At 32.8% G+C, this 26,272-nt stretch overlaps 1 protein-coding gene across 9 annotated transcripts in view; it reads right to left on the bottom strand.

The window, feature by feature from the left end:
* LOC108971104 (matrix metalloproteinase-14) overlaps positions 1–26,272 on the bottom strand; it is a 51,847-nt gene that overhangs the window by 2,630 nt on the left and 22,945 nt on the right. For 2 of the 9 annotated variants that reach the window (XM_018936937.1, XM_018936936.1), the window contains exons 2-6: positions 23,782–24,103; positions 6,423–6,829; positions 5,719–6,260; positions 5,281–5,657; positions 5,030–5,195 (exon numbers count right to left, since the gene is read on the bottom strand). In XM_018936937.1, the coding sequence (XP_018792482.1) occupies positions 5,030–5,195; positions 5,281–5,657; positions 5,719–6,260; positions 6,423–6,829; positions 23,782–24,003 (1,714 nt within the window). In that variant the 5' untranslated portion in view covers positions 24,004–24,103. The other 7 variants (XR_001993523.1, XR_001993524.1, XM_018936938.1 and 4 more) reach the window with 7 other exon arrangements.

Genomic DNA, 26,272 nt, shown 5'->3' with positions numbered 1-26,272 from the left:
TCAATTTTAAATAATGACGATTTCATGCATCCTTTTTGCACTTTGTATTAGTCATGATTTTGAATGAATATTAGTAAAATGACCAAAGATTAATTTTCATCGTTATATTGCTGTACAAGGTAATGAACATCTGTTAATCCTATGTAAACAATCCCCAAGTATTGAAATAAATTAGATGTATTAATTAAATGCTCAGGAGATGTGGCGCTTTATATTATAATATAACAAATATTAGCATCATAAATAATATTGGCTGAAATATATAAATATTTATATAACAATATTGTACATTTACATACATATATGTATGCATATACATATGTATATAACAAAACTATATACACATAAATTCATTAAGAGATTTAATTATTGTATTCGATTCCACTGAAGATTCCTTTACTCAAGATCGTTCATGCCAGAGTTAGGTCAATGGTTTTGGCTGAAATTTGTTTGGGCATATAATTTTGAATTTATCAGGAATGCCCTAAACATTGTGTGCAAGTTTTTGATAAGAAATTATTACACATAATAATCCAATAATATTAAACTGAAAAATCTCTTAATGACAAGTTTTTCTTAGCTAAAAAAGCAATAAATATGAAAAAGAAAGTTTCTACTTAATTATTCTTAAATGACAATAAATAATAATAACTCTCACGTACGTGTGGTGTTGTGGCTTAGCAAGCAATCTTGTCATATTAATACTCGTCGCATGTAAGCAGGAAATACGGCATGGAGACGGTGCGACCACAGAAGTAAGCGCTAGTTTTCTCTTTCTTGGAATTTATATTACTCGTAACTGTGCAGCTTCAACTGTTGCTACTGCTGCAGGACGCACAACCTCCATGAGCTGGACATAGTTTGACGAAGACAACGATATGTAATGTTTTGATGAATGAGGAAGCTGGATGATAATAACGATGTGCTGGATTGTCTGCCTAGTTCCACGATTATACACGGTATAGATGGTAATTATCAACTTTGTTGCTTTGCACACAAAAATTAACTAACAAATTTACAAGCAATATTGTTCTAAGGCCTTATGATTCTTACACTATTTTATTTAACTTTTAAGTTGTCTCTTTAGTTTTCCACTATTTTTATATTTAAAAAGATATCGTTAATAATAAGAAATATTTATGACACAATTAAAAGAAGGAATTCGCTATATTCCACATCCAACCAGGGATATTCCCTCTGCCAGGTTTCTCATCTTTCATTTGTAAAAATATTTAAAAATTTCCAACAGTGGCAATTTTTTCGTCGCAAATATATGTTTGTATGTGATCGTAGCAAAAAAGAAATGTAAGAATTATTTAAATAAAAATTTATACATATTTACTAGTGTGCATAAAAAAATACATTTATGGATATAACTACATACATTGAGATGCAGTATCCCTCTAAACTACTCACTACGAATTTGTATAAATACTACTATAATAATTTTCTAAACAAACATATTAGTGCATGTAAATACTTATAGTTGCTACTGAATTAATTAAGATATTTGTAAAAACGCGGCTAATTCTTTTAAAACTACTCGCAGCTACATACATATGTATGTATCTGCATCTATGAGAGATGATAGCCTAAGGCATACGCACGCAGATTCACCATGCTCAACCATCAACACATCTGGTTGCTTTTGTATACACGAATTGATCCATACATTGTTTGTTGGCAACAAATAGGTATATCCGTGCCTACATTTCGTATATACTACTTAAGCCTTGATTTTTTATCTTCAAATGTGTTCTAAATTATATATTATATATATTTGTAACTACACACATATTTGTATGAAATAAAGGAATTTGTGAGTTCAGCCACGTTTTTTAATGCCTGCAAAATAAACCAAATTCAACAAAATGTGTTTTAGATGTCATACATTTTTAAAAACTATCTCAAGATAATGCGGTGCCTAACCGATCAAAGTTATTTACTCAGAAGTACAGTGCGAAGTGCATAGGCAATTTGCAACCTCAAGGATGGAAACAGTTATTAATACACCTGTACATATACTAAGCATATATATATATATATATATATATACATACATACTAATATTATACGACTAAAATAACAGTGAAAATCGGCCTTCATTCATTTATAGAAATGATAACCTTACCAATATACAAATAGCCATGCATTGGTTATGCAATTTATTTTAAGTAAATTAATTTAAGTTAAATTAGTTACTACCGCACAATACAGCAAACGGACATGCCGAAATTGATTACACTCGAATAATTATATAAAATAAAAATATGCATAAAAACTTGCACATAGAAAAGAAATTATGACATAACCGTTATTTCATTGCAAGATGTAATTTTTTTGAACTTATGAAAACACTATTTGCACTTTTTTGAATCCGTACATATAATATGTATCATAAAGTATGTACCAGAAAGCTGCAACTTATGTGTAACTGCGGGGAAGCTACGAGCACAGCAAATTTTCTGCTGGATTGATTTGAATCATGTGTGGCAATGCTAATGTGAACGTTCATAAACAAATCATGTATAATCAGAGTAACGGATTAATACTCGATTATGAAGAAAAATTTATTACTCGTTGCATTCTCTGGTATGTACATATATGTATATGTATGTATATAGTGGTATTTTTATGGCAACATTTTTAGCTTAACCATGCACGTTTTTCAATAACTACGAAGTTTAAATGATACCGGATGACTATTTGCACCTCAACACTTTAACAAAATAATTTTTATATACATACATACGTACTAGAGCACCCGTCCACGTTTTGCTGTGGCTGATACATAGTTAGTACTACTAATACCATCTATATGATTTCTATTATTAAGATTATAACAATTAGTTAAGAAGATATTGCCTTTTTGGTGAACCAATCATTTTCAAATGATTCCTACATGAATTTTGAACAAACGCTTATGATTTAAAAAATAATTTTTGTATTTATGAATTGTATTGAATTTGAACATAAAGATCCGTTCTTAAGTTATAAATGGTGTAACTAACACGACTTTCTTTTATATATGAATCCATGAGGATATCATCAAATAAATGAAAAGTAGTCTTTGACTAATATTCAACTACCATTTTAAATTCCATTGAACATATCTTTACATGTGCTTATGACCCGTATTCCTGTCTATTCGACATATAACGATTACTACAAGTTAACGATTCGTTTTCTGCAATCAGGAAGGTACTAATTTTATAATGTTTAATGTACAAAAAAATCATAAAAAAGGTAACTATTTTTCACTAATAAAACAGTTTCAATAGAAGAACCTGATTTTGATCATTCAGTTTTAATGATAGCTATGTGATGCTACATGGTATAGTGGTCCGATCTGGAAAATGTCGTCAATATTAGTTCACTGCCTTCTCCATACCGAATTTCGTGAAGGTTCGCCGTTAGTTAAGAAAAAGTCTTCTGTGAAGGAACTTGATTTTGATCGTTCAGTTTGTATGGCAGATATATGCTATTGTGGTACCATATGGGGGGTTACGACAAGTGAGCGGCTTAGGTGGCGGGAAAGATCGTGTGCAAAATTTCAGAGCGAGGCTGGGGAACTAGTTCGCGTATATACAATGTATGTATGTTGTTTTTTTGCTATTTGATGATTTGATATTAGGCACAACCTCACTCATTATTCTAAATGTTTAAATGAAGTGTTACAATAGTATTATGTTAATGAAAGCACTAAAACTTCATATGTTATGAGTCTGCCTCAGCAAAATTAATATTATGCTCGATGATTAGTTAATAAGCTTTATATACCCGTGCGACAGATAAATCAAGTGCGTTTGTTAATTACATTGTTAAATACTGCTTATTTTTATCTTATAGGATTTGCATTTTGTTTATAATATATGTGTTATATTTATATATAATCACTATTCTCCAATTGTAGATTAGTGAAACCGACCAGGTTACCGTTTCTGAAGAAACTTGTGAGTTCTGTATTCAGTTGGTTTAAGTGAACATCGTTTATGTTTGTACTAAATTTTTAAGGTTATCAATTATTATATTGCTTTCTTAACGGTATGTTGAATCATCGGGATAAGAAATTCAATGAGAGCCCTATTATGTTTAAGCGACAAGCGAGTTAAATGAAAAAAGGATGAGCATAAAATTAATATTCACACACTAATTGAATTACTAATATTGCCAATGATTATTAAAATTCAATAAATTAATTATTTGTTTGCTACATAAGTTACCATTCTATAAAATGATCGATTATTCAGAGTCGATTACATATGATTACTGGTGAAATGATCATATGATTATTTATTTATCATATTTCACATTGTTAATATACTTAGGCGTTTTTGATGTTATCTTGTTAGAAAGGTTTAATGAATTAGCACATATACATAAGAACTTCGTACATTTTTTTTTTAAATTACGTCTCCATTTAGTATAATAGTTTTCCCGCAAATGAAAAAAATACGAATTTTAAATCACATACTTGCTAAATATTATAATTACATATATTCGTATGTTCTTAGAGAGAGATAGAAATGAGGGGTGGTTGATATAGGACATAGTATATGAAATTTTGTTAGTATTCTGCGGTCATTTTAAACATTCAACTTTGATACTATATGATATAACATGCATTGTTTGTGAAGAAGGTATTATGAGGCTTTGTTCCATTTAACTAGTATCAGTTGGAATAAATTTATAACAGCGCAAATGAACACTTTAACATATCCAGATTCATCTATTTCATGTAAGGATTTATACAATAAAGGTAACACAAAAAACAACACAGTAAGTAATGAGTTAATACATATATGTATATACACATATTATATTATATAACTCGATGAGATGTGACATACCATATTGATCCTTTTTGTAATATTTCAAAGAAATTTCAAATTATTCCTAATTAAATGAATTATAAAACGGGTAAGAGATCTTATGAAGTTAACAACTTTACATTAGTTGTGATATAAATATTTAACGGCTGATTGCTTTTTTCAATCTCACAATGTGCTCCTCGGTCGGTTCCACTCACCTGCTTCGAATTGTAGTGATTCGTCATTTTCATCATTGTTGTATGCCGAGTGCAAAAATGGTTCGTAGGAATTTTCAATTATATTACCTGTTGATGACGGCACATTTTTGCATCCGAACCACCAGTGTGCAGATGGTCGAGGGAATGGCGGATTTGCCGCGTCAACCTATTCAGTAAAGATAATTTATGTAATTAATATAGCTAAGTTTTCAATGTATATCACTTTAAATCTATGAGCTAAAAAAAATTACCGAGAATGTCCTGTCGTTGAATCTGTAGTATTTATCACCCTTGAAAAAGTATGTATAGCCATTGGTGTACTGCAATGCAGCATCAATATTATTTGGCAGGCCTTCCCAATTTGAGATTGGTTTTGGATAACTTGATTTAACTGGCGGCCGCTTTAGTGGGTCGAAGCGCCAAAATTTACTACCCTTGTAGAAGTAAATTTTGCCATTACCTCCCCAAACCATAGCAGCATCCAAATGATCTGGTATTCCTGTAAATCCTTCACTAATTTCTTTTGGATAATCACCATCCATTTGTCGTCCATTGTAACGCCAATATTTGGTACCCTTGAAGAAGTATGTCTTGCCATTTTTGTATGTAAATGCTGCATCTATATCGCCTATTTAAAAAAATCACAGATGTATTTGGATATTACATTATATTTTTTAATTTTTTTTTACCTGGTAAACCCGCCCAGCCATCCGATATAAGTTTGGGATAGCCGTCTGCAATGGAGTTTTCAGTAAGCCTGTAATATTTGTTTCCTTTGAATGCATATGTTTGTCCATCGGCTGAATTAAATAAGGTGTCAACTTTTGGATCTTTGCAAATGAGGTCGTCCCGTGGAACTTTTGGTGGTGAAATCACTGGTCTTTGGGTAGTTTTTGGAAAACCACCACGATCAGCTACTCCGACAGTTTTCTTACCATACAGAGCTTGAATAGCTAGAACGTCGTCGGAGTCAAGTTTGAATACGGGATCAAATCCACGATAAAACGGAGCCATCAAAGCAGAACGCACATCTGAGTGAGACAAGCCCAATGAATGGCCAAACTCGTGGGCTGCAACTTGGAAAAGGTTTGTGCCACGAGGTGATCCAATTGTCCATAACTCAGCATCATCAAAATGTGCATCACCGCCAAAGACAGGAAAGAATGCGTGAGCCAAGGTACCACCGACCCCATCGAATGCGTCACCATCCCCATGTTCGCTTTCAACGAATCTATAAAATATATATTACTTATTGACTTAAATTTGAAGTTATTCAATTACCGAGGTGTATAACTACTTATATATGTATTTACATACTTGTATGATATACGTAATGTACAAATGAATTAAATTCAACTAAAAACTGTTTGTATTAGTTAATAAAAATGCTTACTTAATTTCTATGTGAACTGGTCCAGAAGCCTTCGGAGTAAATGATAAATCTGTGAAATCGCTCCATACACTGAAAGCGCGTGCTATTTCGGCGTCAACGTCGTTGCGTTTGAGTCGTTTAGGATATTTAGAAATCTTATATGTCAAGGCCTTTACACGCCACCTGCTTCCCTGTAAAGCGTATCGCTTAGAACGACTATCGGTGCCAAATCCCACCTTATCCCTAACACCACACCGGGGCAATGACATTAGCTCCAAAGTTTCTCCATCCAAGTCTCCGGTTACATTTAAGCCAGCAAAACTCTGGAAATCTTGCACAGCTTTAGTCCATGTGGTTGCATCAAGTAAACCGCCGTTTGCAGGATTACGGGCTGATGCAGGCAGATAACCGAATTGTGATAGATAAATCTGGAAAGGTAAGGACATTTCCAATTTCAACATTTTTGTACACACATATCAACATATTTAAATAATTTGTATATCTTATATATAAAAATGGAACGTCTTTTTTGTATGCCCACGCATTACGCCCGAACCACAGCACGGAAAGACATGCAAATTTCCACGGTTATTCCTTTAGTTCTGGAGAAGATCCTAACGGCTGCCTTTTTGGCAAAATTACCCTCGATTTCACTATTATTGTGTATATTTATAATTCAAGAACTGAGATTGTAACTGAATAAGAAAAGGTTGAATCATAATTTGAGATGAGTGTGGCAATATTCCTGATGCATTGTACAGAACAATGCAAAATTTAAAAGGAACGATCAACTCTCTGTTTTCTTAAGTGTAGTATCTGTGTATATGCAATTACATTTGACGAATGTTTGACAAAACATTATCATATTATTAGATATTGGCGTTCGACTCATATATATGTATGTCTAACAATATACAATGCAGATACAGAGACTGTGAAGATGTTACATCATAAATGTATGTACTAATCCTTAAGTGATTTACGATGTCAACAAAAATTTAGATTGCCAATTTAACTATTCCATTATATTGTTATCCCCATAAATGATATCCTTGACAACAAAGAGCGGGCGGAGTCGCGAGTTTAAACGAGTATACAAATATTTTTTTTCCATGTGAGTACATATTTGAATATCATTGAAAGTTTTTTAATCTGATATTGGAGTGTAGCTAAAATTAAATGATGAATTATTTCTGGTTTTCGGTAAACTACTTCCCCATGCGACATAAATATCAATTAATGTTTTTTAAATATATATACATATATGCTTATATATTAGTATGCAAATAATATAGAATATTTTCAAATGTTAGAATGTACATTATTTTTTTTGTACAGATATTATCATTGCTAAACTAAAAAATTAACAAAATTATAATGTAAAATAATCGTCATATGTGTTTCACTAAGCAGAAACTAGTAATTTTCATTATTATACCATAAATTATGAGATAATAACTTGTTGTCGAATTCTTTCGCCTGATTTTTACTTTCTCTTAATAATTACCTCCTATGCTATAGTACTTCTAGTCTGCATTAGTAAATGGTTACATGAAAATGGCACGTTCTCCTAATGAACAAAACATATTACACAATTTATTAGCCTAGATACGTCATTAAAACACTAAGTTTCACAGAAAGTCACATCAGAGACTAATTTTTATATTGTACTTATTATTTATTTTTTGTTTTGGCAACACTACATCGACTGGAGCCCTGCAGTGTTCTCTACGTTTTTCTATTAACGTGAATTTAAGTGTAACTATTCAAAGATGGTATAGTAATTGGAAGATGATGTTGGGTATCAATTATATAAATGTAAATACTTACATGTATATTGAAGTTTTTCATGTTGGAGAATAATTGACGAACTGTCCACGAATTACAAAAAGGTTGTGCAGATACTATAATATTCACTATAACTCAATTCGTCTGAATTGTATACATTGTAGAAACAACAGTATATCGTACATTATCAATATACTTTTTGTTTTCCAACACATTTATCTTGCCGAAATGTATTAATTATTTGCAAGATAAGACTAGTTAAATATTTTTCCCTTGGTTAGAAGCACACTACATATACACATACATAATATATTGTATACTTATGCGATATGCAAATTTACCTTGCAATATCGAATTTGTAATAAAATCTACCAGTATGTAATTAGACACACTATAATTGTAATACATCCGACTTATACCAATCGCAGTCGAGGTTTCTACAGTTATATATACATAAATGAACCTGCTTAAATAAAGAACAGTCAAGCTAATAGTAGCGCTTGCAGTTCCTACCAGTTGCTAAGTATGGTAGTTAAAATTATTTTACTTCGGACGCCGGGTATGTGTGTTAAGTATGTGTTATATATTATATTATATATGTACCCTTACTGATGATAAAAATTTATATTTGCAATGCGATGAAGGACATTCCATTCGCAACGTTATGATCGACCACAGCACATGCGGGATGGGATAGATACCGAGAGTTGATGAGTAAAGCGAGACGCATTTGCAGACAGAAAAAAAAAGAGGCCGAAATGCGTGAGTACGAAGAGCTTGATAAGCTGGCCGATAGGGGTAATGCTCGAAAATTCTACGAAAAAATGCGGCGGCTTACAGAAGGTTTCAAGACCAGGGCATACTCTTGTAGAACCCCCAAAGGTGATCTAGTCTCCGATGCCAGGTGCTACTTCGGACTGAGTAGGCAATTGAGAAGCAAAGTCCTCTCTCGACAAACAAAAATCAAACTCTATAAGTCACTCATAATTCCCGTCCTGCTATATGATGCAGAGGCTTGGACGACGTCAACAACGGATGAGTCGACGTTGCGAGTTTCCGAGAGAAAAGTTCTGCGAAAGATTTATGGTYCTTTGCGCGTTGGCCACGGCGAATATTGCATTCGATGGAACGATGAGATGTACGAGATATACGACGACATTGACATAGTTCAGCGAATTAAAAGACAGCGGCTACGCTGGCTAGGTCATGTTGTCCGGATGGACGAAAACGCTTTAGCTCTGAAAGTATTCGACGCAGTACCCCCCGGGGGAAGCAGAGGAAGAGGAAGACCTCCACTCCGTTGGAAGTACCAAGTGGAGAAGGACCTGGTTTCACTTGGAATATCTAATTGGCGCCACGTAGCGAAAAGAAGAAACGACTGGCGCGCGGTTGTTAACTCGGCTATAATCGCGTAAGCGATGACTACGCCAATCAAGAAGAATGCGATGAAGGATATTAGGTGATTATATATTTAAGTAATCTTTACACATTTGCAGTAAAAATAAAAGTAAACCTATATAAGTAGTAGTAACCACGTACATATGTACGTAGATTTAAGTATGTTTATGTTCGAACGAAATAAATTAATATAATATATATAGATATTTATCATGTATTAATGTATGTATATGTATATATATCTGCATAGAAAGGTATAGCAATGAAATATTTCAGATTAAAGAAATCGTTTCAAAGTATCTACATATGTATATTGTTGAAAGTTCAATATAGATTTATTTTGAAGTAATTTAAATAGAAAAAAATATTGATTGAGAACCATAACTTTTGTAATACATTTTTAGAACAGTGGGAGTTTTTTCCCATGACATAGGAACAAAAATTATTAAATTGATGTACGGTTGTTTAAGTTCATTTACCTGTTGACGTTCGTTTAATTAATGCATATGTACATACATTATTTTTAAGCTGACGCATGCGCATGTATTTACATACATATATGTGCATATGTATGTATATAAATCCGTCTATGTGTGTGGGTAGTCCGTATATACTAAATTTGTAAATACGTAAATAATATGTATGTATGTCACATGTGTGCATATTTTATATGAAGTTAACAATCAACGCGCAATCGGTTTAAAAAGTATTTATTATTATTCTTGATGCGATAATTTTTTATTAACACTCCGCAGCTAGACTTCCTACTGAACATTTCCTATGCATTCACTAAAACGAAACATTGCCATATAATTATTGATATATGTATACGTTTACCGAGCTACGTGAGTATTTTTGAAAATCGAGTAAGTAATATTCTTTCAACCATCCAGTAACGAAAAAAACTTTAAGGGTAGCGCTATAATTGCGAATTCGAAAACAGCTGAGAAAGGTTGATTAAAATACTAAAACGCAATAAAAAGCATTAGTATGTAATATGTGGAACTTCTTTAGATATAATATAGTGTCTATATATGCATACGTATGTATGTTAATATATTTATATTTATATAGCCATATATATGTATATATATGTTATATATATATAAAACAGGACTAAACTTTGCACGAATAATGCTTTTAGTATATGCCACCTTATGACTAAATGTTGTTCAAATCCAATACAAAGTGCTCAAGCCTTAGGTCCCGAATATTAGTACCCCGGTACCAACAGTTGATTTTTGTTCGAAAGTATCCGTCAATGTTTGAGATATATAATTGAAATTCAATGATAGTACTTCTCTGACAATGTATGTATGTATGCCAAAAATGGGTTGAATCCTCCATATACATACCTAATATAAATATAGTGGAAGTTCACGGTGACTTTGTGGCGTATATATTGTACCTTTGTGTTTAAAATAGATACATTTGTGCGAAAATTTGACAAAGCCCCTATGTAACTAATATCGGGATTTTCAATAACCGGTTGACTTTACTCTATATGATTTTTGTTTAGTATGGGGCATGAAATAGTACGTGGTATTAGGAAAAAAAATAAAATCGGGTCCGTACTAACCCAACCTATAATAGGTTGTCAAAAAAGTCTTGCGGTATTTTTATTGAGTTTTCAATTGTTCATAAAATTGTTTTTTGATGACTCATGCCCAGCTCTTGACCGATGCTACGGCTGCTACTATGCCGGTCTCTTTCGACCAATTCAGCAATTTTATCGCAATTTTCGACGACAGGTCTTCCGGAGCGTGGCGCATCTTCGACCACCTCTACATCAGAACGAAAACGTTGAAACCATCGTTGTGCGGTGGAAATGGAAACTGTACCGAGTCCATAAACTGAACAAATTTTATTGGCGGCTTGTATATGCCCTATTTTCTCTTTATTTTGCTCCATGTTTGCGACGCTATAACTCACAAACGACTTAAAAGAAACGACAATCAATCAAACACGTGTTAGCGCGTGAAATGAGCTTTCCAAAAAGATATAGCATGACCCGATGCGATGAATAAAACTACAACTACGCGCTCTCAGCGTCAACTAGACTTTTTGACAATACAGACACAGGTTTGTTAGAAAAACGAAAACCAGTGGTTTGCAATAAACCTTATGTGTCAGTATCGGAGTTGTATAAGTATGTATGTATGTATATTTACATTTCTTGGATTTCGATCCTCAGGTTGACGTTTTACACCCTAAAGTATTCCCCTGGCTTTGATTTGTGCAAGTTGCAAGAGTATGAAATATTCGGTTGCACTTGAACTTAACCCTTCCTTACTTCTTTACGTATCAATTACTACACAAATATATTTTTTCTTTCTAGTCATTCAGTTCATATCATTTAATACGATTGTTATTCTTTGGGAAAATAAAATAACGGGTCAACTGAAAAATCCCTGGCCTATCATATTAAAAAACATTTTGGTTTGGCAAATTTAGCTTCTTCCATTCAACATAGTTTCCTTCAAGGGTGATACACTGATTATAGCGACTTTCCAACGTTTCGATACCATTTTTATAGTATGAATTTTCCTTTGCTTCAAAATAGGTCTCAGTTTCGACGGTCACCTCTTCATTCGACAAAAATTTCTTCCTAGTGAGCATACTTTTCTGATCTGAGAACAGGAAAGTGAAGTCATGGAGTCATGTTTCATTTTATTCAATTTCATTTTAACGTCATTAAAAATCATTTTGTGAATTTGTTTTTTTTTTTATAATTCTCCAGGCAGAAAAATCTTAATGGCAAGAAAGAAAAATTAAAAGATCTGAGATTTAAAAATATATTCTATCATTACATTGCTCGCTATTGCTTGTTGTTGGAAAACATTTTGAGATTACTTAGAAGAGCATTTATTACATTAATGATAGCAGTAAGAGGAATATTCTATAAACATACAGAAAGGCGATTTTACACTCTAATTTGGAAATAATAATTGGAGACATTGGTCAAGTTGTTACTAAAATGACCGAATTGTTCGTCAAAATTTTCTGCATTTGATTCTAGGTATTACATATTATATGTATATAGAGGTAAACCTCCTACAACGCGGTGAATAGGTCCTGACAAACTCCGCGTTATAGGAGATTCTAACTACATACAAAAACCAGATTTTGGTTCCAAAGAAAAAAATTTTTCAATAAAATATTGAAATTTGTATAGTAAAAATATGTGCTTAATATAATTTTGTATATTTATGTATTTGTTGTCATAAGAACATACATATTATGTAATTTGATAACATTCCATTTATTTAAACAAAAACAAAACAAAATGAAATTTCAATTCTACGTAAAGTATTCTAGTTAAAAGATTTAAAAATTAAAGCCAAAATAGAACGATAATTTCTACTCCTTCTCATCACAAAGTATGATTTGTTTCGAACGTTTTGTTCGTACTAGTTCAAAATCTGAGCACTATTAGATTCGGGCATTCCTTCGACGATTATTGTTTTGAAAAAATCGTGCATTGAAGTTTGTTTGCTCTTATTTCGCAAATCTTTATAAATTTCTTGATAGGGAGCTAAATTGTTTTGAAGATTTCTTTTAAATATTTCTGCTCTGTCACTTAAAGAATCGTTCTCCAAAAAGTATTCCTTTAACTGCTTTGCCATATTTAAAACTTTCTCGATACTTTTTAATAAAAGTTTTTTTTTTTCAACATCGGAAAGATCGCCAGAGCTACCACCAACTAATTCTTCATTTGTGATTGTCACTAAATCTGCGTCGTTTATTTCGTCGTCCGCAACTAATTCTTGAATATCAGCCATTGTTATTTTAACAAATCCATTACCTTCTACTGCATGCACCAATCTTACTATGTTCCTATATTCATCATTTATTGGTGTAGAAACAGTGCCCTGAACTAAGTTTTTTCCAGCAAGCTTTTAGTGTTGAAGGACGAATTTCTTTAAGTGACGCATTAACAATTTCAACGTAATCAAAGTATGGACAAAATGCAAAGAATTTTATTTGGACAAGAAAACATTTTTCAAATTAAAATAGTAAATATTAGAAACAAATTTCGTAAAAATAGCGTTGTAAGAAAATGTTCGCATTTTGAGAACCGCGTTGGAGCGAAAACACGTGATAGGAAACCGCGTTGTAGGAGGTTTACCTGTATATACAGAAGAAGAAGGAAGAACATTCAGCATTTAATTTAGAAAAATGAATATCGAAGTTGACAACTCATGGATCGTACTATATTCACCACTAATTCACATTCAAAACTCATATGAATGTTGGGTATTGCAGTTTGGTGTAATCGATAAAATACGTTTGTAAGTACGTCACTAAAGGAAGCAACATGGCGGTTACTGGTCTTGAACGAGATGAGATCAGCAAGTATCAAATGGGTCGATACGTGAACTGCAATAAAGCGCTTTGCAATTCATTAACGTTTTCCGAACCTTGTTCGTCTCGCAGTTAATTTGGAGAATGGCCAAAGAGTATATTTCAACTCAGAGAATACAGTACAGCCCATTAAAACATCGCCAGCAACAAAATTAACATTTACGAGTTTTTTCTCAACTTTCGCCAGTGATCTGTTTGCGAGACACATTGCTCTATTCGGAAATATCTTGACATACATGGAATACATCGTCGAAGAAATAGTTACGCAGAAAGGAAGGCAAACCAGTAGATTGATATCCAGGTGTGTTCTCAACTAATTCCTTAGGACGAATTTATACAATCCACCTGTAAAATGACGATGGTTTCTACCTTCGATTAATGTTCGCGGTTCAGCTTCAACAGTCATTGCGAATTGTGAATGATACGATGTGTGCAAGGTTTCGAGAAGCGAACAAAAATAACATTGTCAAAGACATTTTACATCGTATTCGCTAAAAATTGGAAATGGATCAATTCCGGTTGATCCGTTGTTGACTTAAACTGGAAGTCAAATTCTGGGAGACTTGCGCCCATATAAATCGATCGATCGTCTTGATAATGAAGACGACGCCATGAATTTCTAAATTCTTTGGAGATTCTTGGTATGCCACCGCATCAATTTTCGTCTCAAAGCTGAAACTGCCGTTATTATGTTCCGCAATCTGCGCTATCGTATACAAGTGGACAGAATGCTTGATTCTATGAATTCCTGTGAGTTCTAACGATTTACCATTTCAGCTCAAACGTATTCCGCTTTAAGTGAAAATTGCATTTGAGGCGATGATCAACAGGACACAACTTGCTTTGCCAAGTTTGGAAGTGCTATGTTTTTTACACGGTCAGATATACGTGGCATGCTCAGGAGTTTGAAAACCATCAATTCTGTACACGAAAAAAAAAACCAAAAAATGTGATTTATCAAGCAACGTTACATTGCAAAAAAAAAAAAATTAATGAAATGATAAATTCAACTTTCTTTTCATCTCAAAACACATAATTTCACGGAGGACAACGACTGCGGGGTCAGCTAGTAAGAATATGAAAAGAATGTCATGTACCAAATCGATATCGATCTGTGGGTGCAGAGGTATCGGATTTTACCAAAAATTGGGCGGTACTACGCCTATCATCCAATTTTTACACCGGCTCCTATAAAGCATTGCCTAAGATTATGAAAATAATGCAATGTACCCAATTTTGTCTAAATCGGTCTGTAGGGTCCCGAGATATGGAATTTCACCAAAAATAGGGCCATCGTCAATTTTTGCATCGGCTCCTATAAAGCCTTGATAAGTGGATATCGCGCGTTTAGTAGTTTTGAACAGTACCTTTATATGGAAAGTGAGCGGGCCTTTCATCCGATTTCATCCATTTTCACACTGTCGGTGGGAGTTTCTGCATTATTTGTGCTTTCAGTGCCAAATTGGAGTTTTATATCTTAATTTCGTGCTTAGTTATGGCACTTTATATGTTTTCGGGTAATGGCGAATTGCGGGAGTGGTCCGATTACTCCCACCTACGAACTGATCAAGATATCTCAATTTTTACTGAAGTTACATCTTGCACGGACAGAGAGACAGTCCACCGTATTTAAAATTTTCTCGTCACCCTGATCATTTATACTTATATATTTAACGTACAACCGTCACGTTAAAAAAAGTATAGTATTCTGCAGCAACCAGTTGCAAGAGTATACAAATACTTACATATTTATGAACTTTTCTTTAAGTTTGACCGAATTATATTATGTTCTTACCCTATACAAAAAAATTTATTAGCTGAAACCCGAAAACCTTAATATCCTTCAGAGGTGCTTTTCTTATATAATATTAACTATACATACATAGAACCTGAATACGTAACCGGCCAATGGTTTCATATAGTGGTGCGATATTAGAAACGATAGAATAAACTTCTGGGAAAACAACTTGTGCAAAATTCAGACGTTTTCTTCAGGGTAACTTCGTGACAAACTTAAAATATCCTATTCAGGGTATATAAAGGTGGAAGCAGAATGGGTATATATGTATATACCATTAATGTGTATACATATGTATGTCAACTAATTACTATATATTCGTATAAGTTTCTATATGTCCCTGTACGTTGCGTGTAACACGCCAATATTTGTAAGTATATTATATATATATATGTACGTGTGCAAATTGCATGCTTACATACGTACATATACGCATTCTCAATTACATACATATATGTATACACAGGGCTTATATAACGGTTTAGCAAAACTCTAACCATTGGCAGGTTTATAGTCATATTTTAACTTTTTATATTTTCGCAACAAAGTTGCTAAAGAGAGTATTATAGTTTTGTTCACATAACGGTTGTTTGTAAGTCCTAAAACTAAAGGTGTTAGATATAGGGTTATATATACCAAAGTGATCAGAGTGACGAGTAGAGTTGAAATCCGGATGTCTGTCTGTCCGTCCGCCCGTGCAAGCTGTAACTTGAGTAAAAATTGAGATATCATGATCAAACTTGGCAGACGTATTTCTTGGCTTCATAAGAAGGTTAAGTTCGAAGATGGGCAAAATAGGCCCACTGCCACGCCCACAAAATGGTGAAAACCGAAAAACTATAAAGTGTCATAACTAAGCCATAAACTAAGATATTAAAGTGAAATTTGGCACAAAGGATCCCATTAGGGAATGGCATATTTGGACGTAATCTTTTTGGAAAAGTGGGTGTGGCCCCGCCCCCTACTAAGTTTTTAGTACATATCTCGGAAACTACCAAAGCTATGTAAACCAATCTCTACACAGTCGTTTCCTTCAGGCATTTCCATAAACAGTTCAAAAACGGAAGAAATCGGATAATAACAAAGCCCACCTCCCATATAAAGGTTATGTTGAAAATCACTAAAAGTGCGTTAACCGATTAACAAAAAATGTCAGAAACACTAAATTTTACGGAAGAATTATCAGAAAGAAGCTGCACCCCTAAAAATTGAAAATGGGCTTGGGAAGTACTCAACCGATTTCAATGAAATTCGGTATATAATATTTTCTTAACACCCTGATGACATGTACGAAATATGGGTTAAATCGGTTCACAACCACGCCTTCTTCCAATATAACGCTATTTGGAATTCCATCTGATGCCTTTTCTGTATAATATATCCATTAGGAACCAATGATGAAAGCGGAATAAAACTTTACACAAATACGGTATTTGATGCGAGAGTACAAAATGTTTGGTGACACCCGAACTTAGCCCTTCCGTAGGTGATATTGCGCATATAATTTTCACTTAATAAATTTAGAGATCCATAAATGTGCACTCATATATGTATAACTTCTATACATACATATATAAAGATTATACATATGTAAGTATTATATGTCCATTTTCTATGACGCAACTCCTGAACCACAAAGCGTATAATTTTGTGTAAAATGCCAATCAAAATTTCATTACTTTTTCTATTGAGAAATACTTGTATCAATTATTTTCAAAATTAAATCCAAAGTACAATCCCTTGGAATCGTATACCGGTAATAGCGCTTTCCCCTTTATTCGTAAACAATATTACATTACTATATATTATACATCTACATATATATATATATATAATATATATGTATACATGTATATCTAATTTCATTGCAATGAATAATTTATTGTAGTATTTCGTGTGTACATATCCAAAGAATATGTATTATTGTGAACTTATAATGCTTATATTATTGAAAGTTAGGTGAATCGCTACCTTTTATTCAGCTCCAATTGAAGTTCGCCATATGAAAATTCGCTTCGAAAACCACCTAGAAAATCGAAACTGCCAAAAACAGATTTTAAGCTATTCATTTTGCCCGATACTGCTAACGAGTTGCTGTTGTTTACTAAGACCTCAACTTTTAGAATAAAAAAAATAAATAAAGCGGATAAAGGAGCCGGTGTAAAAAGTCATCAGGACAGGATAATGGTATTTTTTGACCACAAGAAAATGATTTAACTTATCTTTGCATTTATTGGATAGAAGATTCTCACGTAGAGAAAATATAGTACATACATATCAAGCAAATAAATAGCAGGAAAAATGAGCGGTAAATTAAAACTGCCTTCTGCAGGAGAGTTCCCGCCTAAAATAAATATAAATAAAAGTTGTACATTATTTCCAGTAAGCCAGTAAAAACAACAATTAAACATTAATTATTATAAAAATTACCGAAAATAGTTTATTATATACAAAAGTTACTGCTTTTCCATTATAAGTGATACCACGCGAAGCAAAGGACTTTGAGTTACTATTGTATTTTATTTACCCGATGAGAATTCAATTCAATATAAGTGTATTTCCGCGGGTACGCACTCTCAATAAAAGAGATAGTGCTTAAGATCTCTCTCACCGTGTTGGAGCTACAGCCCTGATAGGGCCCATACACGCCACACAAAGCCAAATTGCTAATTAATTGTTTATAAGATAAATAAATTATGATACGAAATCTTTATTAATGGGGTATTCTGCTTTAGAAGCTTCAAGCTTGATAGAAATTGCGACCTGCATCCTGCCCGCCGTCCGAAAAATGCACATGCGAGATGCACCGGGAAATTGCTTCGAACACGCAGAATATCAAGGATTTCGTATTCAAAAAATTTGTGAAATATGTTCAAATATATAACTATAAAGCCTAGAAATTGCACTTGAATCAGTTATTTCCTTCCCTCCCAAAAAAATACCCAAAAAAAAAAAATTCTATTTTTTGAAGCCTCTAAAGCAGGCCCAAAATTGTTCGTCCGCGATCTTCACTGTTCGGCGACACGAGAGAAATGAGATTTTGTGCGCGCACAACGCCATACCAGACACACATGTGCGCACACCGATCGTTAAAAATCGGTACGCGCACAAGCCCATATACGAGTAAATCGCATGCGCATACACACCGATCGAACGCAGTTGTGTGTCGTGTATGTTCTTTTTGAGCCAGAGAACATAAAACGATGGAATTAACCCTGTGAAATATCAACATTGTTTTGATTTTATCTAAAGGAATCTGCTTTGTTAACGTGATTAACCAGGAAATGTTGTTAATTAACCGAGAAATGAAAACATTTATGCCATGCGATTTCCACGAGGATATTTTGAAGAGATTGAAGATATGGGGCTTGATGGTTGCAATATTCACTGATGGTTTTATTATTATGTTGGGATATCGTGGATCGTGGATTGGGATGGTAAAATAAAACCATGTTTTTCCATAAATTGAACAGTAGCATTTCAAAATCTGTTTAAATTTCTTTGATTAAAAATATATGTGAAATATTCGGAAAGGTTACAGTTGTTTTAGCTTAATTCTTGGGAAAAAAAATTATACAGTTTTGTAAGACAATGTGGATACAAAGACATGATGTCGCCCTTCCAGAAATCCTTCTAGCACTGACCAAAATAAGAGAATGGAAGAATAGAATGACTGCAGTTAAAGCGTTGAATCTGTGATGTTTTGTCACTGACGCATCCACTTGGTGTAATTCTGCAGAATGAATCAATCGACCTTTGGAAAACATCAAACGTCGTAGCAACATTGAACACACGAAAAATGCATGCTGATCATCACTTTAATAAAATTTTTTTTTTATTTTATTAGAACATGTTGTCGTCAGAGTCATCGAAACAATAACCCATCTCGAAGCTATGCAGAATTTCAAAGGGTATCTGTGGACATTCCGCTCATTGGCGCGGTCATGCAATATTTAAAAACGCGCTTTTGCGATGCAGGTCTTGAAAGTTTAATTTGAGTCAGCTGATACCAAAATTAAACCCGAACTGAGAAGTAAAAGATAAAACTGTATTCATTGAATGACTAGTTAGACGTTCTGGGAAAACCTTGCCAAGAAACCAAGAACTGCAAAAATCCAAGCTCAAAGCAGAAGTACCGCTTGAACAACAATAATGGAAGATGTAAATGACTACGAGAACGCAAATGCTTTCTGCCTTAGAAAACCCTCAACACTTGCGATAAGGATATATAACTGACGATTCCTACTCTTCTTCAAGTACTTTGCACTTTGCCTACCACAAATGCTAGCGCTGAATTATGATTTTCTTCTTTCCGCCAAATCAAAACTTGGCTCAGAACAACGATGCTCCAGAAAAGATTAAACGGCTTAGCTCTCCTCAACATATACTACGACATTGCAGAAGAAGTAATAGAAATATTTAGTAAAATGAGCAAACACCGTATTGATTTTATACTGTAAAATAAATGTTGAAATACTATATGTATCAAAAATAAAATTATAGTCAGTCTACAGTTTTAAAAATGTAGTACAAAATTATATAGTTGACCCCCAAAAATTGTAATCTGGGGCCGCCCCAGATATAGAGTAATACATATACACAAAACAAAAAAAGACAAAAAAAAAACAACCTGGTCGTTTTAAAAACGTACAGTACCTTGCCTTTTAAGATGGTGTTATGAATATGAGATTTAAGTTTGGAGTCAAGTTATTGCAGACTACTTATTGAAAAAAGCAAAAATACACATAGTTATGCACAGTTTAAGATTTCGAGGAATAAATTTTCCAATTACAATTAGATCATAACTTTGGATTATTATCCAAATCGGTATACTTGTAATTTAAACTTAGTAAATGATATTATAAGCCGTAATTTTACTCCCTTGCTCTATTTTTTAAGATAATTATTTTACTTTTAGTTTTATTATAAATTTAAACTTATATTGGGCGAAGTAATCTTCTAATAAGAAGTAAAACGCCTAGAGATAAGATGCATAGAAAACAATAAGACTCGTGTGCCTTACCGGATCATTGCTCAGCAATACATCCATAGTTGAAATTTATAGATGTACATAAGCATTTGGAGAACCATGAAAAAAATCATTGCGTTCTATCTTATGTTATATTCGTGATTTAATTTCAGCATCGTGTAAAAAATAAAAATCTCGGGTGTGACCGAATCGTGCTGCATTCTCAGTTCGCACAATTAAAAGTACTTGATTGACGAAACAGTTTAAGTCGAGAACAGGGAATTTACATTGTTTGCTCAAAAATAAATATATATTTATAGTGCCACAACATATATATAATATACTCCGAAAGGCTTCCGGGTTGTGGGGATTCATGAACGCTGATAAGGCTAACAACCATTGCTTATTTTAAACTTAGCCATTTGCCTTATCGGCGTCCATGAATCTCTTCAAGCAGGAAGAGGTTAGCCTTACTGAGTATATTATAAGCCATTGCCTTATTGCCTAACTAACGTTTCTCAATATTTCTCTTCGACAAGCGTGGTTGGTTTCGTGGCGTTAATGCTCTAAAATTTTGCAATGTTAGCTTCCTTCAACTCGTTGGCGTTAGCTGCAGCGGATATTTTGAGGTGCTCTTTGACTCCGAACAACTTTACCTTCATGCACAATTTTTTGGGTATTCTACTTCTATCATCAAGTCTTCTAACTCCATCAATCCTTTTTATTTAGCAATAATATACTGAACAACAGTATGTTTTGTTTTTTGTAAATAAAATAATACCGCATACCAAAGAATACATTTTGACCATATTCAAGTAATACCAAACAAGAAAACGATACCTACTTGATAACTGCACTTACAGTGTTAAAAACGTAAGTGCACACTTTTTTTTTGTTTTTTGGCTGCTCAAAAGTGAGTTTATTTTTTGCAATCGATAACATTCAATTTATTTATTGTTCAACTTTTTCTAATACAAACAATATTTAAAATGGTCATATTGCTAATCTTAGTTGCAGTTTAAAAGCTGAAATTGTTCAAAAGAAAAGTCTCTTCAAAGTCAATGCAAGTCAAGTTTTATTTTTCTTCACTGTATATACATAAGTATGTATGCAAACATTGTTGTGTGTATTTTAAATGATTTGTGATGAATTGCAATTAAAAAATAATTAGTGGAAAGTATTTTCAAGAAGCCAGTAGTTACATTTAATAGCCTTTGTTTTTTTTTTTTAATTCTGGAATCACGAAATTTCCGTTGGAATAATCATTAAGTTCTTTGTTGGAAGCCAATACTATATACATCTACATCTAGGGTTATTGTTATTGCTTATTGTACATACATATGTAGTATATGTATATGTTTTTTTTTTTTATTACGATAATTGTAGTAATTGAATTATATCTCTAATGCATTAATATATTATAATGCCATGATGGGTCAATGTATTATAATGTATTAATCAAATGCTATTCTAACTTCGTTCTCTTTACTTCCAATATGAGAGCACTAAGAAAATAAAATATGTATGTATAAGAATATTTAAAAAGCGGCTTAGTTTGTGAAACGCTTCCAGGCGCTCAGTAAAGCCTATTTACATATCCCTTGAAAACTACAGATTTGAGCCATCTTTGAACAAAGGAACAACAAAATACATGCCAAACAAACTCTAATTAAAAGACAAAAAATATTTTGACAAATTTTTTGTAAATTTTTCATTATTGTTAAAGACTTTGTTATAAAAGTTGTTTTCAAAGCACATACAAAAGGGTTTACATATTCAACCTTCATTATCAACGAACTCAAGCGTCTATACAATGTATTATTTGTAAATAGACGTTTTATACTTTAAATATTTTAAAAATAAATAAAGAAATTAGTGTTGAATTACAACAACTAGTTGTAAAAACTCTCTATGTGAGAAAGGGAGTATAATGTTCAAAGTCATTAAATTTGGTAAAAATTGAGGAATATCTCCGGTTTCGGCTGTAGAAATTTCGAAAACCTTGCAAAACGCGAAAACTTCAGTGCATCCAGAAACTGTACGAAAGTCTTGGAGAAATAATAGATTTCATAACCGTGTACTCAAGATGAAATCCTTATTAATACAATTAATAAACAAAAACTTGTTTATTTTCCTCCAAAATATATTGATGCAGAGTAATGTTTTTGGGTTAAAATTTTATTTAGCAAGGAAAATAACTTCAACTCGTTTTTTTGTGAAGGGGAAACAAAAAATTTGACCTAAACACAAAGATACGTTGTTATCAAGAAGTTCCTTTCTACCATAAACCCACTATTCCGGAAATGGGATCTTATTTCAAAAGATTGCACAAAAAAATAGTCAAGAGCCGAAATATTTTTAATAAATTTAAAAAAACTTGGTCAAAATAATTTTTGCCCTTAGTCAGAGTTCGTTTGCTATGTATTTTATTATACCATAGTGCATAGATGGCTTATAAATATATATATGTATATATGTACCTTTGTAAAATTTATATGTGTCACTTAAACAATACTACTATGGGGAATTGCACTTACATACATATGTATAGATATTGATGCTAGAGATATATTTTTTCCTAACTTGACTGTTAGAACTTAATAACAAGATAAATTCTATATTCCTTTCTAAATCATTTATATTGTTAATAATAATTAAATCACATGCCTGATTAAGAATATGCACGTTTGTAAATTTTAAATACATATGTACATAAAGTACAAATGTATGTATTTATAATGAGTGAGCATTTCCGAGAAGTTTGCTATCGATTTATCTTTTTTGTTGTGTCTTTAATGGYAGGTAGGTATACATGAAAATTGCTATTATTTTACTTACGTTTTAAAGACTTCAAATTCAGATTTACTTCATAAGAGGTATATATGTATATTCTTATGTTTTTAAATACATAATTGAAAATATTTTAATAAAAGGAAATACTCCGGATATTTAACAGAATTCTTACTAATTACTAATTAGAAGTTTATAAGTACTGGAATCTGTGGTCCTTCATTGGAAAAAACTCCGTTCTTATTATTTACTATTGATTGAAAAATACATACCTCAGCTTGCGTGGTCGTCTGCACTGGGTTGGGAGAAACAATACCAATTAAGGCTACTAAGGTGACTAAAACTATGAATACTGAACACTGTTGGCAGGATCGCATTTTGTAGGTCAATCCTTCGATTGGTGATAATCTAACGCTATCTGTGGTTGACTGACTTCGTTCAGCAGTCAGACACTTCATTGTACTTCGTCTCATTGAGTTATAGTGTAACATCATTCAATTATATACGCTGTTTGCAACCGTATAGTTTAGCTTGTAGTAATTGTGAATAGCTCCTCTTTGATTAGATACGATTTCGGTTAAAAACTCGATGAATCTGAAGAAAATATTTATAAGTATTAATATAAGTATGTGCATATGTCAAACGTATCTTATTTTTTAAAATAATTAAAAACGTAATATATTCAATACCAATTTTAATTTTAGATTTATTGAACTCCATGAAATCTATACTAAAAACTGTAAATAAATCCAAAAACGATTGCTAAATATCGAACTATTTAAATCTTAATATATTATCTTATTATGTAAATTCTTATCGAAAAATTTTGATTTTTAAGATTATAATTGAATGATGTTTTGACTACGAGTAGTGCACTACAGAAATGTGATGGTGGTTTTGCGTTCCTTCAAAAACTGTGCAAAAAATTAACTCAGATTCATCACATATTATGTGAACAATGTTTAGAAAGAACTTTTTCGCTATATATGCGGTAAAGTCACTTGGTTTTCCTTACAAATTTTCTAAATTTGACTTTAGTTTGTGTTTTAAAGCAGCATTATAAAACAGCAGTATGGACCACTCATATACATCATTGAATTAATTAGTCTCAGCCTTTGAGGAAAAATTAAAATCAAACCAACAAACTGCAAATAAAGGCATTTTACTTATCGAAATGCAGCTTAAGATTTCATGATTTCTTTTTATGATCTATGATCGATTGTTGCTCTTTTCTAGAGGCGAACAAATGAAAATAGCTGCAAAGCAAATTTAACTTTTTGAAGGCATTTGATAAGTCAATTCATCGTTTCGAAACCCCAATTTACGTATATGATATTACAAAAGTAATATTTCCTCATAAAATTTAATCAATTATTTTAAATATAATAAATTTGATAGGTAATTAATTCCGTGTACGGTACAACTTTAATTTACATTCAAATGTGTATCACACATATTTTGTCCTATTAAATATATACAAATGTGAACCCTCCTAAACAGTAAATAACTATAATAACTAACTTCTCAATTCTTCAATGTTTATTGTGTACAGGGGAAGTAATCCCTTTACTTATACTAACGAATTTTCCAGTCATCATAGCACTTGGAAAAATCCTCGTCGTGATGGCCATGAGAGCCTTCTTCGGTTCAGCTTTTATATCCTCAATTGAGTTAAAACGGTGTCCTCGTAGTGGTCATGTGAATTTGAAAGGTAAATCAGGTAAATCAGGCAAATGTGGTGGTTCGACACGATATTAGTTGAAAATTTGGCGAAATGATCACGAATAACTAATGCAGTATGAGATGGTGCATTATCGCACCTCTTTATTTAATAAAATCAGACATAGTAAAAATAAAAGAATGCATTTTTAGAGCCTCACAAACCGACGGGTATCTCAAAAACCAATGAATATTTTGATGTGAAATTTAGCATAGATGTCACTAACGCGAAGTATAAATTAACAATCCACCTTTCAATTTGATTGAGGGTTATTTTGCAGCACGGTCACCATTAGGACCAGGACTATTATTAAACGAAGATCCGCTGAGGGTTGTGGAGCTCATGATGATGATATCCTCATAAGATGTTAATGCTTTCTATATCTTCGTTGAGCTATAAATTACTATACTATATATATAACAGATCAATTGAAAACTCGGCCTGACATATAGATGATGCTACTTGAAATAAATCCATTGGAGCTTTAGTTTACCCGGACCTTCGAAAAGCGAATGTAAAAATCTGTCGGATCATTAGTTTGTGAATTATAAAATCGCTGTTGATAAAATATCGCTTTTTGAAGGGAAAAATACGGTTGAAGCAAAAACTTATCTAACGAATTTTCGGAAACCTACCCAGCAAAATTAAGGATTGGTTTGCTAAGTTTAGACGTGGTGAAATGAGCAAAAAAGATGGTGAACGCAGTGGACGCCTAACAAGGTTGTTACCGATGAAAACACCAAATTTTAGATGACCGTAAAGTAAAATTGTTTGGAATAACAGACATTCTATAGATGTCAACTAAACGTGTACATCATATCATTCACGACTATTTGGGTATGGGCAATAAAAACAGCAGCGAGTTGATGGTCTTGGATAATAGGGGGGGTCGATTCCGAACTTTTTTCGATGCGGGATTTCTAATAGTGCGGAAAACTTGCCTTAGTACTTCCTGATTCCAATGCAACTTTTTGTTTTGAGATCGGATTGCATCTGCAACCCCAACTCCGGCCTTGAAATTTCGGAAATTCGCCTAAAATCGT

The sequence above is a fragment of the Bactrocera latifrons genome, unplaced genomic scaffold (genome assembly GCF_001853355.1).
Source record: "Bactrocera latifrons isolate USDA-ARS-PBARC rearing strain unplaced genomic scaffold, ASM185335v1 scaffold_323, whole genome shotgun sequence".
Taxonomy (NCBI): domain Eukaryota; kingdom Metazoa; phylum Arthropoda; class Insecta; order Diptera; family Tephritidae; genus Bactrocera; species Bactrocera latifrons.
This window is presented reverse-complemented; position numbering and strand designations above follow the sequence as displayed.